Source organism: Pseudoliparis swirei, chromosome 21 (assembly GCF_029220125.1).
Source record: "Pseudoliparis swirei isolate HS2019 ecotype Mariana Trench chromosome 21, NWPU_hadal_v1, whole genome shotgun sequence".
NCBI classification, from domain to species: domain Eukaryota; kingdom Metazoa; phylum Chordata; class Actinopteri; order Perciformes; family Liparidae; genus Pseudoliparis; species Pseudoliparis swirei.
In genome coordinates, this window is record NC_079408.1 from 8,165,375 (window position 1) to 8,180,888 (window position 15,514).

The following is a 15,514-nucleotide window of genomic DNA, read 5'->3' on the forward strand; positions in this document are numbered from 1 at the left end:
AGAACTCATTTGTGTGAAACGACAACACATGAACACCATTTATCAGAGTTTGAAAATGACATAACTGCACAGACAAAAGGGTTTAGACGATCCTTCTAAATCTATAGAGGGCACTGCTGGAATCAGGGTCCACAGGTTTTCACTGTGCCATCAACCCATGAGCTGGACTCAGTATTCGTGAAAAGGCTTACTGGACAGAACCGGACCATCTAGTGACCATCTCGTACTGCCATTTGGTCAATTAAGCATTGTATGCAAACTTAAGCATGGAGAATATGAAATAATATCTTGACTTGGGCACATTCCAGAACACCTGAGGACCCCCACACATCCAGATGGCCCTGCCACGTCACAGATACTTAAAAGAAACAACAAAAAATGGAAGAAGAAGAATCAAACAGAGAAGGAAAAAAACAATAAAAAATGAATGACGGGAGGAAAATAAAAACAAAAGACACGAGTGGAGCCCACTGAGACATTCACTTCCACAGACGAGAACCACGTTGAGACGGAGCTCACGCACAGAGACACGACACAGGAACTCGGGGTGCTAACGACTTGTTGAGTCTGCTTGGAGCATGCAGCAATTTACGGGTTTACTGGAGGTTACGAGGGGCGGAGGTCACAATGCCATTTAGACTGGGCTTGAATAAAAACAAGATTAAATTCATCTGAATAATGGAAAATAAACCCAGTCCGATACAGATACATGACGACAACAACCCCACGTTGTTTGATTGAATGGGATTGTAAGGATTGCCATATCACTCCACCATTCGGCTTGATCAAGTTTCATTTCAGCCCATTTTAATTGTTTTAATTTAACACATTTAAATTGAGTTGCTTCCACCTCTCATAAGTGCTGGGAGGGTGGGGTGGGGGGGTCTTAATGGTGACAACAGGTGTACAAGACCCTTTACTGGACGAAGGAAGGGTCGGGCATAATTTCAGAAGACAAATTGGGGAGCTTGGAGAGGTGCATGGTGGGTAGCGTAGTTGTGTTGCTGCATAGCACAGGTCAGACACAGGTTATTAGCAGCTCACACGACAGAACACGACACAACAATGGACGCTCCTCTATTGGGCTAGAGAGGAAGTACTGGACAATTCCAACGTAAGTAGCAGCTGGCAAACTACTATTTAGCCCGCAGTTGAGGTTGTTCTCGCGCCAGCGGCGGTGTAAATAAAAAAATATTTGGGTGGGGGTGGGGGAAATCCAATTTGGATTTCACAGCCTCCCGTGGAGCGTTTGAACTCGATCTAAATCAGATTCAGCTCTAAAAGACAACTGCCGTATTATTACATTCATACAACAGCAACTGCCTCAGTCGTCTCAAAGGGGACATGCCGTGAGGGGCTTTCACAGCAAGACTCAACTGTATTGTGTGAGGGCAGAGCAGGCGGCACACGAGTTAAAATGGCTCGTTTGTTTACGGGTCTCCAGAACCTCAACAGCTTGAGATAAGAAAACAAGCGCAAGACTGCATTCACATAGTTTACACAAATCTGCCGTTCCGTTCCGCGTCTGGCTGAGCGGCGGCTACGGCAGCGCTCTCGCTCGGCTGCGTTCAGCCGCGCCAGCCGGCCGGGGCCTCTGGCATCTGTTGGAGGAAGCTCACTGTAATCGCCAGATGACCCGATGGTGCCCAATTATTTACACCTCCCGCATTACGGGAGTGTGAATGTGCATTTCATCAAGAATGCGACCTCTATTCTGAACATGGATGCTCTGATAATCTTAAACGGAGATATCTTAACCTTTCTCACAAAAAGCTTAAGTCTTGCCGTAATGGTGTTACATCATGTCGCTTGGACATATAGACGATGGAACTTGTCATGCAAAGGTACATTGTTGAAAGCTCGCCTACACTTTGTGTGCGTCGACTTCGAACAACCTGCAGATGTTCGTGAAACAATAAAAGCGCTTGCTTTGCACTCACTCAAAATCAGCGTGACTTTGACATCTGTGCTATGAAATCCATTCCCTTTTAAAACAGTGGGTGACCACAGGATTTCCTAATTACTTACGTCCTCTTCCCTTAATACAATGCCACATTTTGTTAGCCCACACACCCAACACACTCTATCAAAGCACCAGCGAGATGAATGAAAACCCAGCGGAGCCCCCTGCCCATTGCCATGAGAAGCAACAGAAGAGGGCCGCCAGACCCATTTACCTTCGTCAGCCTCAATAGCTTCAATAGTAGCTGAAGAGAAGAAAAGGGGGGTTGCAAAACGAATGAGAGAAGTGAGCAGAGGAGTTCATTTTGTCCGAGGTACAAGTCAATGAGCAGCAAAGGCAACCGATGCAACAGCGGTTAACGTCATCTCCACATTTGTATGGCAAAGGACACATGGATGTTAGCAGAGAGGAGAGGGGGAGGAGGAGGGAGAGGAGAGGAGAGGGATGAGCCTTAGCTGTAAGAGGAGTTCCAGATCTGTAAAAAGGGAAGGTGGCACATGTGTGTGGCGACCTCCTGGAGAGGATTGCGTCTTTGAGGTACTTTGAAAAGTCTGACGAGGTCCGACAACCGAATCAATGCGGTGAGAGAACATGAATGAAGACGGCGACGACGGACACTGACAGTGGAAACCACGGGCTAAAGCTGGAAATAGATTAGTTCTTCACGACTAACGCAAAGCAGGCCACACATGGAGAAAGGAGTGTCGACATCGGACGAATGGGAGAACGGTGTATTGATGTGCGGTGGTGGGTTTCCCGGCGGTGGCGCCGCAGACGCACGGAGCGGCGTTGCCGTTGTGTCGTGTGCAACGTGAGGCAGTGGCTGGAACTGCAGGATTACCATCTTTTGATATGAAATATGAAAATAAATAAATATCTGGCTTACTTTTGTGAGGTGCGAGGGAGGAGGGGGGTGGGGGAGGAGGGGAGAAAACCTTTTGACGTTTTAACCACTTACCAATTTCTTACAATCATCCTTGACATTAGATATATAAAAATATATATAATATAAATATATATATATATAATATAAATATATATATAATATAAATATATATTATATATATATATATATACATACACACACACACAAATACAGTACAACATTGTAAATCAGCGTTACACAAAGACAGGGATGAGGCAGAAGGTGAAAGTAAAGTAGCGGCTGTACAGTACTGAAGCCTACGGGACACACTACCATGAGGATGAGGTTACAGGTAAGGCACGAGAGCCACACAGTGTGAACGGAATGGCTGATGGACTCAACATTACAGTAGAAGCACACTGGCGTCTGCTTAAAAAGGAGGGGAGCAATGTGATTCTACCAATGTTGCAACAGGAATCTGTGAACGCCACTCTGCCTTCACCGGGGTTCTCAGTGTCAGCTGCTTCACGATTGGCTTGGATACAAATGCTCTTAAACTTCCATAATCATATGGCTTCAAAGTCCTCGTGAAACTCTACATATAAAAGTTAATGTGGGGTAAAAGCCATGTATTAATGACGCTGGTTGTGTAGGATATGATCCATTCTATGAATTTATAGCTTTGTTTATTACGTACATATACATCCGTAGAGGAGAGCATCCCGTACTCCCTAATCGAGATACGCAGAATTGCCAACTTCGTCCAGATGTTATTTCCTTCCAATTTGGTCACTTCTCCTCCCACCAGAGGTCACGATGGAATTAGAAGCGGGCCCGGCTCAGAACCTGCGCTTCCCCATCGTTCTCTCTATCTTCCAATGTCTTAAAGCTTAAACTAATGTGCTTTGAAAGGAAACTATGGAACTTCAGAAATTAATAAAGACCCATTCTTTGATGTTAGAATTGAAAAGTGATCAAACAGACTTAACTCTTGCTCAGCTCCATTAAAGACGGGGGGTGTGATGCTGGAGACTCCCCCAACCAGAAGATTCTAGTGGCTAATGATGAAAAACAACTTTTTTAAATGCTAGAACACAGCCTGCTGTAACAAAATTAACGTACCATACTTTAACTCTCATTTTAGATTTTGCTATTATCCCATGATTGCTACTGGTTTCCACTGGCTGTCCAGCAAAAGTCACGGACGCTGGCTTTAAAGTAACGAGGAACCTATTCTTATGAAGATAAGAGATTTTGCGTTCAACACAAAAAGCGCTCGCTGATGCGTGAGAACCTGGGAGAGGAGAGGGACGTTGTCTGGATTTCTGCTTGGTTTTGTAAAGGAAAGGCAGACGGCAGTGATCTCCCTTTCGTTCACAGTTGCTTGTGTCAATTCCAATTCATCCTTTTTGGATCGCAGAGAGTCCCGCGTCTATCCCGACAGAGCACCGCTGAGATCCACAACTGGTGCTCACAATTTGGACAATAAAGTGACCGTTTTCGTCAGGAGTTCCCAGTCAATTTGAAGTATTTGTAAAAAAGGCGTTTCCAGAAGGCTGCGGCCGCTTGTCAAACTCATTGAGGGAGTGTTTGGAATTCAACATAAGAGGGTGGACGGTACTCTAAGCTGGTCTCACAGAAAAAATAAAAATAAACACAACAGAATACTTGCACAACCGATTATACCTGCGGTTTCTAGAAAGAAAGGAGAAAGAAAAAGATACAGGTAATATTTGAGATAAAACCAGTTGAATATAGAAAGAGACTGGGACGAGGAGACAGGGTATTAATGCGAGACATCAGGGGGGGGGGGAGAGACACACTAGAGAAGACAAAGGGAAGAGGAGAAATATAACTTGATATGCTATCGTCGTTTATCAAGGGGGGAAAAAATACTTCAAAGAAAGCTTCGTCGAGCAGCTATTAATGCTTCGATCTATTGAACCAACACATGCGGAATAGAAAGGATACGCAGAGTGACATTTAACTTCTCTTACAGTGTTACTTCGACGAAGCAATTTGACACTCCTGGACGATCAGTGAGGGGAAGGATTCTATATATATATATATATACAGTGTCCTCTAAACACTGAGCTAGCACTTTATTCAGGCTATCGCTGCGTAAGGGGAATTCATGTGCGAGAGAGAATCCGTTCTGGGGGGCAAAGCTGGGGGTGTCGGGGGACTCGGTGACAGACTTACCATTCTGCAGCTTTTCTTTGCCACCGGACAACACTCCGCTTGGTAGCATGCCTGTTGGGGTCAGTCCCTTCAGCGTCAGCACGCTCTCACTCTCCTCTCTGAAACATGGAGACGCACATGCACACATTATTTACTCCAGTACGTACGACTTCCTGGAGGATATTTTTGAACAATTCTTTTTTTATTATTGTGTTTTGGTTCAATCAATTAAAAAAAAATCTCTTTTTTTGCCACTTGGAGGCAGTGGAATCCGCTGAAACCACAACATTGACATTAAGTTGATTTAACTTATTAGCAAAATGTGCCTTTTTTGGACACATCAAGCAGAGATGTTGCAGCATTAACATCCATTTAAAGTCGTGTCTTCAGCCACCGAAGCAAGCTCAATATTTACTCTCCATTGACTTCCGTTTTGGTCTCCAGCTCTCCTCCACTACGCTCCCTGGCTAGTTGCTAACTTAGTCCGTCTGTTGTTTGGTGCGGCGGGGTTCATCGGAGCCTGAGAGCATCAAGACTGAACCAATTCAGGAAAGTCAGGGCTGGAAAAACCAAAACAACGAGCTGAAAGACGCTAAAACAATCCGTCGAGCTGAAGGTGAACCGCACAGTCGCTTGATAAATCTCTGTGGCCACGTCACCTTTCGGACGACACGGGGTTGGTCAGCGGGGCGATGGCAGACTAAACGGGACACGAGGTCCTGTTTGCATACCTGAGCACAGAAAACACCCTGGCCATCTTGCCAATGGCGCGAATCTTGTTGCGGATGACCTCCTTACGGGCAGAAGCTGTGGCACCTGGAGGGGTCAGAGGTCAGACAGACATGCAAGCCGTGACTCATGCATACTGAAACACGTGCTGTGGAAGTGCAACACGGACTTCATTGTCTGCGGTTCCGCGTGTCCTATAACGTGCGGCGGATGAACGCGATGCAAACATAGTGAGGTTACGGAAGTTCATCTCGTATGAAATAGTTTTGATTCGTCCACACATCACAACAACTGATTCCCAGCATTACAGTGCACTCATGCTGCCAGTCTGTATTGCACCATTAGTGGTGTTCAGCTGAAGTCCCTTTAACGCCTACACACTGTTTTCTCCAGGTAGTACTTAGCGCCATCAAACCTTGTTAACTCATCTGTAAATGTCCGGGTTCAAACATGTCGCATCAACGCGTCAGAGGAGCACAACATATATTATATATACATGTTCCTGTGTCGTGGTTGTGGAGACTCAAACAGGAATTTTCCTGAATTTGAAAACAAAACTTTGTTTGAAGAGACCGTTTCTTTTGTTGAAGAATAACAGTTTCAAGGCCCCAGGGAGCCAGCTCGGAAAATGCATGAAGTATGAAGGATGGAAATGAAGCTGATGTGTGGTTGAAAGGCTGCGTAAAGGAAAGAGCTGGCGGTCTGATGAAGACTGATCCTCTCTTCCTCACTGTTGTATAAACCATCAAACCATTATAACTCATGTTGCTCCACAGGATTGATGCCCTCCAGTAACACTGCGTAGTCCAATGGGAACAGCACTTCTATTACTGAAGCTAATGAAGCTAATCTTACCGTAAATCTTTTTGCTTTGTTTGTGTGTCAGATGTAACTGTGACCTTACTGACCCGTCTTAGTGGTAAACAATTAGAGATCAACAGGAAGACTCTGTAGTCGTGTTAACAGGCGTTTTTATGAACAGTGCTGTTAGTTGTACTTCTGCACACACCGCCGCGGCTAACGTTTGTACCTTTTTTGGGGGGATATATTTGCTGTCCTTCTCAAGAAACACCCCCAGAAGAGAAGACAAGAGAAAGGACAGAGAGATCAGCGGATGGCCGTAGAATGAAAGATGAGGTGGTGGAGCGGCGGCGAAATAAAAGGCAAGAAAGCACAACCAGTGTAAAGTAAAGCGATGCCGTGAACATATACAACTCTGGAAATCATAGAAAAGAGAGATTAGATGAGGCAAACAAAGGGAGTGACCACATCACAGCATGAGAGAGAGAGAGAGGAGGAGAATGCAAAGGAAATTCATGAAAAATATCAACATAATGGCAATTGGAAACCATGGAAACAATAGTAGATACAGAGCAGTGCAAAGAATGGATTATACTGGCACAGAAAAACAGATCATGAGTGAAAAGACAAAGGAAAGAAAGATCCAAATGGCAACGCAGTGGAAATACATGAGAGGTCTGAGCAAAGAAATGAGCTCAAGACGGAGCAGAAAGGTGAACGTGAGGGCGAGGAAACTAAAGAGAGAATGAGTTGTGATGCAGTCCAAATCGACGGAAGCATATTGCTGCCATGCCAGGAAAAGAGAAATGGATACGTTTCTCCTCATAATGCGAGAAAATCTAACTGTTCATGTTGCGACGCTGACGTACAAATATGAATTGAATTTTGGACATTGTTGTTATACCTTTTCATATGGAACCTATTTATATTCCCGGATTATTCAATCGTATGGTCTTAATTTCAAATCATTTGAAGGAACAGGAAGCATTTGTGTTTTCATAACTTGACTACGCTGCACCCCTGGGTGCTGTTTATCGAGTCATACTGCGTGCATCAGTAAACACAAAGAGAAAGCGATAGGAGTAGGTGGAAGGACTGGTGAGATCATTTCCTGTTTGGCAGTAAGGGGTGGGGCAGGCAGAGGGAAACTGGTCATGTCACTGTAGATAAACTGTGATCAAACAGATTTCCAAAAGCTGCCTCCATTATGTGATTATAAAAAGCACGATTACTGTATGACTAACTGAGCGGTTTGAACCCAAGACCACGTGCACCACAGAGGGATCCCGTAGAACTAAACCCCTACAACAATTATATTGTCGGCATTTCCACACTTTTCAAGGCCTTACACTCGGATGTTTCTATCCAGACTTTCTAAGGAGGTATTTGAACGGTTTATTGATTTCACTGTGTGTCACGTGTCAAACTATTTCTGGATGATCTCTCTGTTGCCAAATAACTTTGAGAAAATTAAATATATTGAAACTGAATGCTCTGAAAACTGGGCAGAGCAGCAGCCATGGGAGGCGAACACTAACCCTAGGAATGTGCCTTTGTGTGACGTTTTGAATGAGCGTGTGTCTGAGCGTAGAACTCCCTCCGGTGGACAGAAGGCAAACTGCAGCAGGGAGCTGTGGCGGATGCCATTCGTCTGCCGTGCTTACCGTCCAGCTCCTCGTCAGTCGTCAGCTCATCGCTGGAGCAGATGCTCAACACGTTCACAAGCATCTCAGTCACTGTCAAGAAATCAGGAAAACACATATTTTACAACATGACCCCCTGTTTTTTTCTTCTTTTTTTCATAAACACACCGCCCCATGAGTAATCATCAACTCTGTGCACGCTTTCCACCTGGTAAATGCGTGTCTGGGGTCTAGCCACGAGGGGTCAAGCGGCCCGAGTTATCCCCCCCCCCCCCACCCCTGGTGAGCAGTGTCCATCTGAGACCTTGCAAACATGGCTTGGAGAGAGACCCTGTGTGGAAGGGTCACACCCAAAATAGGCTTCATGGAGTGAGTGTGTCAGTCATAGTTGTGTGTGATTCACTGACACAGACGTGTCACAGGCTCAAATATAATTAAATAAGCCTGGAACAATCTTCAAGGCCGTAAGAGAACGCAGCACTTTGCTCATATTTATAGACATTTTATTATTTAATTATTTGTACCGACTGATTTGCAGGATTTGGCTTTGGGTGTTTCTGGTTCATACATCTTGTGTCGTAAATATTGTATTGATGAACCATAAAGTGTGACATTCCCGGGGCCATTTTCATTACCGACTGAGGAAGCTAAATGTCCATTCCAAGTCGATGGTGCACCGAGTAAAAAACGGCTTGTACACAATGTTCTCATCTGATGTATATTATATCAAAAGTGCTCCTAGAATGTGTGTGTGTGTGTGTGTGTGTGTGTGTGTGCCCTCACCCTTCTCCCCGACGAAGGGCAGGGACCAGGTGAAAACGTCCATGAAGTTGGGCAGCCAGTAAGGGTGAGGTGAGCAGTTGAACTGTCGGATGTTCATTACGTTGTTCTCGTACTTCAGCACTGCCGCTGAGGGGGAGGGTAAGAAAACGGGAAAGGTGGTTAACATAAAGCCAAATGTGTACGGGCCGATATACAAAAATTATAATAATCCAGCTTTCCCTTCGGTCCGTGGACACACGCGATTATTAATAATAATAATAATAATAATAATAATCACGAGAGGCAAGATGTCTTCGTCACCGTGTCCCATGGTCTGGTTATTTTATGTGCGTATAGATGTTGGAGCTCACTCCATCTCCCCTTCCCTCTTCTGTAGTTTCAGATAGAACACCGCGGTCTGAAATCCATACTGGAATCCACATTTCAACAGACCGAGAGAAAGCATCAGATCCGATTATGGTCCAGGTCCATTACCAGCCGTCATCCTGCTCCCGACCACCACTTAGAAACACCGCGTGGTCTCGGCAGCGTCGCATATCAAGGTGCATATCCCTCCGAAGGGCCATCCAACATGTCATAAGCCCGGAGAGCGTTAACCACAAAGCACTCTGCCGTAAAGTGCCGAGAATCAAGATGGTTGTCGGAAATTACCACCGTCTGAGGAGCTAACGGGACGCACACTAAACATATCCAAAGAATAGATGGATTGTTTTGTACATACAAAATACTCCTCACTTGGAAATGACTTGTTATTTCTCATTGTGTTGATTTATGTGGTTTGTCGAGCTATTGCCAGAGGACACTGAAGCATTACTTCTTTATTTATGAAGTAAAACAATCCCACATTACTACTTTACTTTACTAATACGTTGAGTGTTCATGTGAAATCATCTTGGCTGTTTGTGTTGTTTATCTCTCCTGGTTAATGAGTCATTAGCTGGATGTTCTGTGACTGAATGAGTCATTAGCTGCATGTTCTCCAACTGAAGACAATAAACACCCACTACAGAGCTCCAACTGGCAAAATACCAATCGAGAAATAGTGTGATCACTGGGTGATGACAGTGAATAAAAGGATCTGGCATGGAGCAACACAAAGACATTTTAAGGTGAATAGACTTCATCAATCCCTCGCTGAGAGAAGAACTAATGCGTCTGCATAATTGCAAACTGAGATGTGTAAATTTGAGGCTCTCAAACTGCAACGTGAATCAAAATGAAGGTAACCCGGGTTGGGGGAGAACAATCAATCCCCGTTTTCCCTGCTTTGGAACATTTCCTCTGTGTATCGATTACTGCCCCCAGTCGGTGAAGCTCGTCTGTCATTCCCAGGATTGGATTTGTGAATAACATCACAGAAACCCACGGCTCAGCATTTAGGCTCTGTAGGCTGAGCACTTTTCATTAGTTAACAGAAAACCATAAATTCCTGGCGAGGAGGAGAAGGAGTGAAGGAGAGAATGGCCAGAGACAGCTGGGCTATTAGTTATGCACACCGTATGGTTATTTCACAGGCTGTCGGGGGATTGATATGGAACCATGAGATGCTACTGCTTCCTTTTTCCTGCATTTGCCTTCATGAAAGTGTTCTTTTGGACATTGCTTCAATGTGTATGTGCTGCATCAATTGACATGACTAAGTTTGCTTGAAGGGAGTCCAACAGTTGGGAAAAGCGCTTGTTTTTTGTTTTCTTTGTCCAGAGTGAGAGGACAAGATTCCCGCGAGCAAATATATTTATTCCCCTGAAATGTTGTTATTTTTAAAAGTCTTCGACACATTTAACTGTATCTCTTTGGAACAATTTAAATACTACAATCATAAATAAATCCAGTGGATGTGGTGAGGCTGCTGTCCACAATAAGGGTGTGGGAAGGGGTCGCAGAATATAAAGCAGCAACAACTAAATCAAGCTGTTCGCCTGCTGACTTTAAATGAGACGGGGTGCATATTGAGTGTTTCACTGTGTGCCATATTCAGCATATATTTCGAGAATGCCCTATCATAATCACACGGTCGCTGTGCCCCGCCGACATAGAAACCACCTCCCAAATACTGACCACGGAATGCCCCAGGGAGCTCGCGCATGGTTGAGGCACCGGCGCAAAACATGAGAGCCAACCGGTCATAAATATACCTCTGCTGCATATAGAAGACCCAGCCTCTCGCATACGCAAGGCCAGTCTGGTGGCCCAGATCTGGTGGAAAGCGGACACCGTGGCTGGGTCACCATGGGGGACTTTCCTGCCTCGGCCTCCCTCTCCGGTCAGGAATAGCTCATCAGACCTGGCATCCCAAGCAGCTATAACCTCGGTCGCAACACAAATTGGGTCAGGAAACATCCTGCTAGGCCGGAGTTTGCCCCAGTGTGTGTGTGTGTGTGTGTGTAATCAATGAGGCATGCTAATGCATATAGTGCAGTAACTATGCAATCAAAGTGGTCCCTTAAGATTAAACTCGGAAAGCATTAATTCTAATAATTTTCTGGAGGTTTTAGTGCTGGCGTCAAACTGAACCTAAAGGTAAAAACTTAGAAGTAAAAATAATAACAAAGGGGAATTGAAACATTGAATCGGGTCAAAATGACCCTAAGGCGACAGGAGGGTTAAGTATCGCAAAGCATTACATTCCACTGCCGTCACCTCTTTATCTCAGGCTGCACCGATGAGCACGCTCACACACAGCATCAGAAGAAAAATCTCCCGTCGGGGAAAATCCACATACTGTATAATTATTGTGCCGCTATTATCGACGGCAGCTAAACACAACGACTCAATCCACTCCGAAAAGCATCGCATTACCCTGAGAGACACACACACAGTGGGTATTTATGCGTGTGTGTGTGCAGGAAAGCAGTTGCGCGCGTGGGCCGGCCTTGAATAAACATCACGTACTGCATAAACATGGTCGAAGCACTTTTACATTACATTACATTACATGTCATTTAGCAGACGCTTTTATCCAAAGCGACTTACAATAAGTGCATTTCAACCTAGAGTACAAACTAAGAACAACAAGAATACTTGATTGAATGCAGCCACAAATGCCCGGAGGGGAAAAAGCCAGAGCGGGGGGAGAAGGTCAGCTCCCCCCGCCGTCCCTCCGTCAAATCGGATTCCGTTTAAAAAGAGAAAAAAGGAAAAAAGGAACAGACACACCCGACAACCTCCCACGTGCAAAACAAACACGGTCGTCGAACTCTAGGTGAGAGCAGGTCAAGGCCCGTGTTTAAAAAAAATAAAAATTTAATATTCTATTTAACATGCGGATATAATGGGTACAAGAACAACACGTCGCTGCCTCCCCACAACCCATTTCATGAGGATTATCAGCTCATCCAGCAGGAGGGCTCTGCCTTAGCGGTGACCAGCTGTGAGCGGCGTGGTCAGCGCTGCCCGTCCGCCACTAGATGTCTCTGCTGCTCCGGCGGCGGCTGGCGGGGTAGCCGAGGCCAAGCCTGCTGCCACGGTAACACAGATATTGCGAGGCGGCGCCCGCTCATAAATTATTCAAAAGGGAGTGCCTTGAGTCGGTTTCCCTGGTAACAAGGACTGTTAAGTCTGCTTTGAGGAGAGGGGGAGATTCCCACCGTCCTGGCGCTTCATGCTGACTGCATATCTGTCTCTCAAGCCTCTTGGATCAAGTTCCAGTGGATTAGTATTCCAGGCCGACCGTTTTAGACTTTCTCGGTCCATTACGTTCAGCGCTCTCCTCCATTTCGCGTCAGACACATGGATGGCGGCGACTGAACGGTGAACGACGCATGGACGGTTTCCAATTCATTCTCAGTTCATAAAGCAATGGGACTAGTTGTAGCGGCGGGGAAAAGCACAGGGTTCTCCTCATCGTGTTTGACAAATGACCGGCCGACAACGTGCAGATGATGATTTCAAGATGATGATGGTGTGAAAATAGCGTCTCAACTCCAAGAGTCCATTTGGAATATACCGTCGGGTAATGTAAAGGAAGTCTTCAGACTCAGAAATACAAAGAGAATGGGACAAATTAGTAAAGTAACAGAATTGAGGAAAACTCAACAATACCCAATCTGACACACGACGCTCACCAATGACCCACAACTGGGCATATATTACTTTAATTACTTGAAGGACCAAGACGAGCCTGTCCTGCATTAAATTGTTATTATGTCTTGTTTGATGCTGCATGTTTACAGGAAACTGAAGGGAAGCCCAGTAATGACCAGAGCGATAACAGATGGTCGGGCATCTGTGCCAACGATACTCTTCTCGCTGTCACCCGTGACAAGGGCGCGGGGGGGGGGGGGGGGGGGGGGGGAGAGAGTGAATTCCCTACTGCGCTGGCGTCATCACTGCCATAGCTTCCATCCTGCTATTTATTCCAATGGCAGGGGCCAAGAGCCAATCACGTCACTCCATTTCCCTTGTCTTTAAATCCCCCATTCCTTGCCGCGACCAATCGGCACGTGACCGCAAGAAGGAAACGGCCCAGTTCGACCCGCGAGTGAACCAGAGGGATGTCCTGACCCCTTCTCTTCAGTCCATTCCTGTTTCCACCTCCTCGTCAACACGAGAGAGGAGCCAGACATTTATTCGGTTATACAAGGTTTAACAGGTGTGGGATGAAGATAACCCAACCAGTCCTTTAGTGTCTCAGGGGTGAACATTTATTTTATTTTGAAGTTCACATTGTTGCCGACACCACTGTCACTTAGCTTTTATTCCATCAAAGCACCACAACCATTAGGATTCAGTTGTTGGCTTCCGGGGCCAGTCAATAATGATGCAGCACAAAACATTCCATTTATACAAAACCGCAAGTAATCTCCAAAGTGTGCAACTGCCAACTACCCCCCCCCCCCCCCCTCTATCTCTCCACTGCAGTCTCTTCAGAACACGAAGCTCAAGCAGTGAAAACTGCTAAATCACTGCTGCTGTGTATTCATTTAACACAGCTCCCCTGCCAGCGCTGGAGTGCAGGGGTGCCGTGTGCAGAGGTCAGCGCCGCGACGGACAGCTGGTCACCGGCTGACACTTACTGCAAAGCCAACGGACATAAATGACAACGGATTGATGGGCGGCATCCCGAAGCTGGACTTTATCTTTATAGAATCACATCCTGAGCATCCTTCATGTGTGGATCGACTCGACTCCGCCGCAAGTCCACTTTACGTCCTCCTCCTCCTCCTCCTCCTCCTCCTCCTCCTCCTCCTCCTCCTCCACCACCACCACCACCACGTCTCATTGGTTAATCTGGCCATCTCCCTGCACTATATTGATGGTGCCTGCTGATACCTCCTCCATCCCCTTTAAGATTTATGTGCCCACTCGATTGGCCATCAATCACGCGACACGCTCAGTGGGCTTCCAGCTCTGCCAAGACGCTAAGAAGAGTAGACCAATTCATTACTGAGGCTCCACCAGTGAACCCCGCCCTTATAACTGATTCGAAGAGCATCAACAGGACTGATAGGACTGTATTGGCTAGATGTGCAGGGAAATGCATCAAGCAGATGGTTGATGAAGAAGATTGGGAACCAAGTAATTACATAACCACAACGTGTTGAAGTTTTAAGAGATGCAACATGACATCTCTGGCTAGACATTTAGCTTACGGGATGTTTATTTTCTCCTGCGTCTGTATTTGACTGTTAAGCCAGAGATCTTACCACTTTAGGACAGATTCAGCCAAAGGGGAGAAGTGTGTCTCACACTTAGGCAGAGAAATAAAGAACATGTAGTCCTGCCGGAAGGGATGTGTCCGTGTGCCGAATTAAAAGTCAGTTCTAAAAATCAAACACAGAGTAATCTTTTTCTTTGTGATAAGCACTTTTGCTGCGGCAGACCTTTTATCAACTGAAGGTCAGCCAGCTGCAGCGTAGAACAGGGTGCACACCAAATCATTTCCCGTATTGAGCTCGAGAGGTGTAAATGAGTCGCCGGGTAATTGGCTGCCAAAACAGAAAGTAACCCGCGCTTGAGATCACTTTGTTTGTGTGTTCATATTGCGTTGTGTGTTGATTTCGAGCCCTCGGAAGATTAGTTGGCACGGTGCAAATGGGGTCCCGATAATAAACGACAAAACAGATTGGCAAAAATGTGACCTAATCTTAAATCCAACCGTATACACCTGCGAATGGGGCAAAAGGAAATAGAAAAGAACAGCCCTCACTCCCTCGTGTGATTTCTTCAAACCAAAAGCATTGCGCTATAAAGCTCCGTTATGGCATTTCATCACGAGAGCAATTGCAAAACAGCGTGCACCAGCAACATCACTCTCTCCTTCCCATTTCCATTTCCTGTGGTTTGCCCATCACCGCTCCCATCCAAACATGCCCCCACAGCCAAGGCGATATATACTGTATGTTCTCCGGGGGGAAAGTGCTGACTCACCACACAGAGACAAGCCGATCTTGCTGCGTCGGCACCGTGGCACAGCGTGGGGCGCCACCAGGCGCCAAGTCAACCGGCACCAGGGCCATTTCATTTCTCCCTGAACTGACCCGATCAAAATGTCGTAGAGATTGTTGTCACTGGACAAGTGCAATGGTGAGACCGAAATGTTTTGCACGA

At 45.9% G+C, this 15,514-nt stretch overlaps 1 protein-coding gene across 6 annotated transcripts in view; it reads right to left on the reverse strand.

Moving 5' to 3' along the window:
• LOC130211606 (protein phosphatase 3 catalytic subunit alpha) overlaps positions 1 to 15,514 on the reverse strand; it is a 66,695-nt gene that overhangs the window by 1,074 nt on the left and 50,107 nt on the right. Inside the window, exons 9-14 of one of the 6 annotated variants that reach the window (XR_008835109.1) lie at positions 8,966 to 9,091; positions 8,204 to 8,275; positions 6,769 to 6,795; positions 5,741 to 5,825; positions 5,031 to 5,128; positions 2,178 to 4,514 (exon numbers count right to left, since the gene is read on the reverse strand). Coding sequence is in view for 4 of the 6 variants with exons in the window: in XM_056442463.1 (XP_056298438.1) it covers positions 2,178 to 2,207; positions 5,031 to 5,128; positions 5,741 to 5,825; positions 6,769 to 6,795; positions 8,204 to 8,275; positions 8,966 to 9,091 (438 nt within the window). In the remaining 2 variants the exon portion in view is untranslated. Of the gene's footprint in view, positions 1 to 2,177; positions 4,524 to 5,030; positions 5,129 to 5,740; positions 5,826 to 6,768; positions 6,796 to 8,203; positions 8,276 to 8,965; positions 9,092 to 15,514 lie in introns of all 6 variants that reach the window. The other 5 variants (XR_008835108.1, XM_056442463.1, XM_056442464.1 and 2 more) reach the window with 5 other exon arrangements.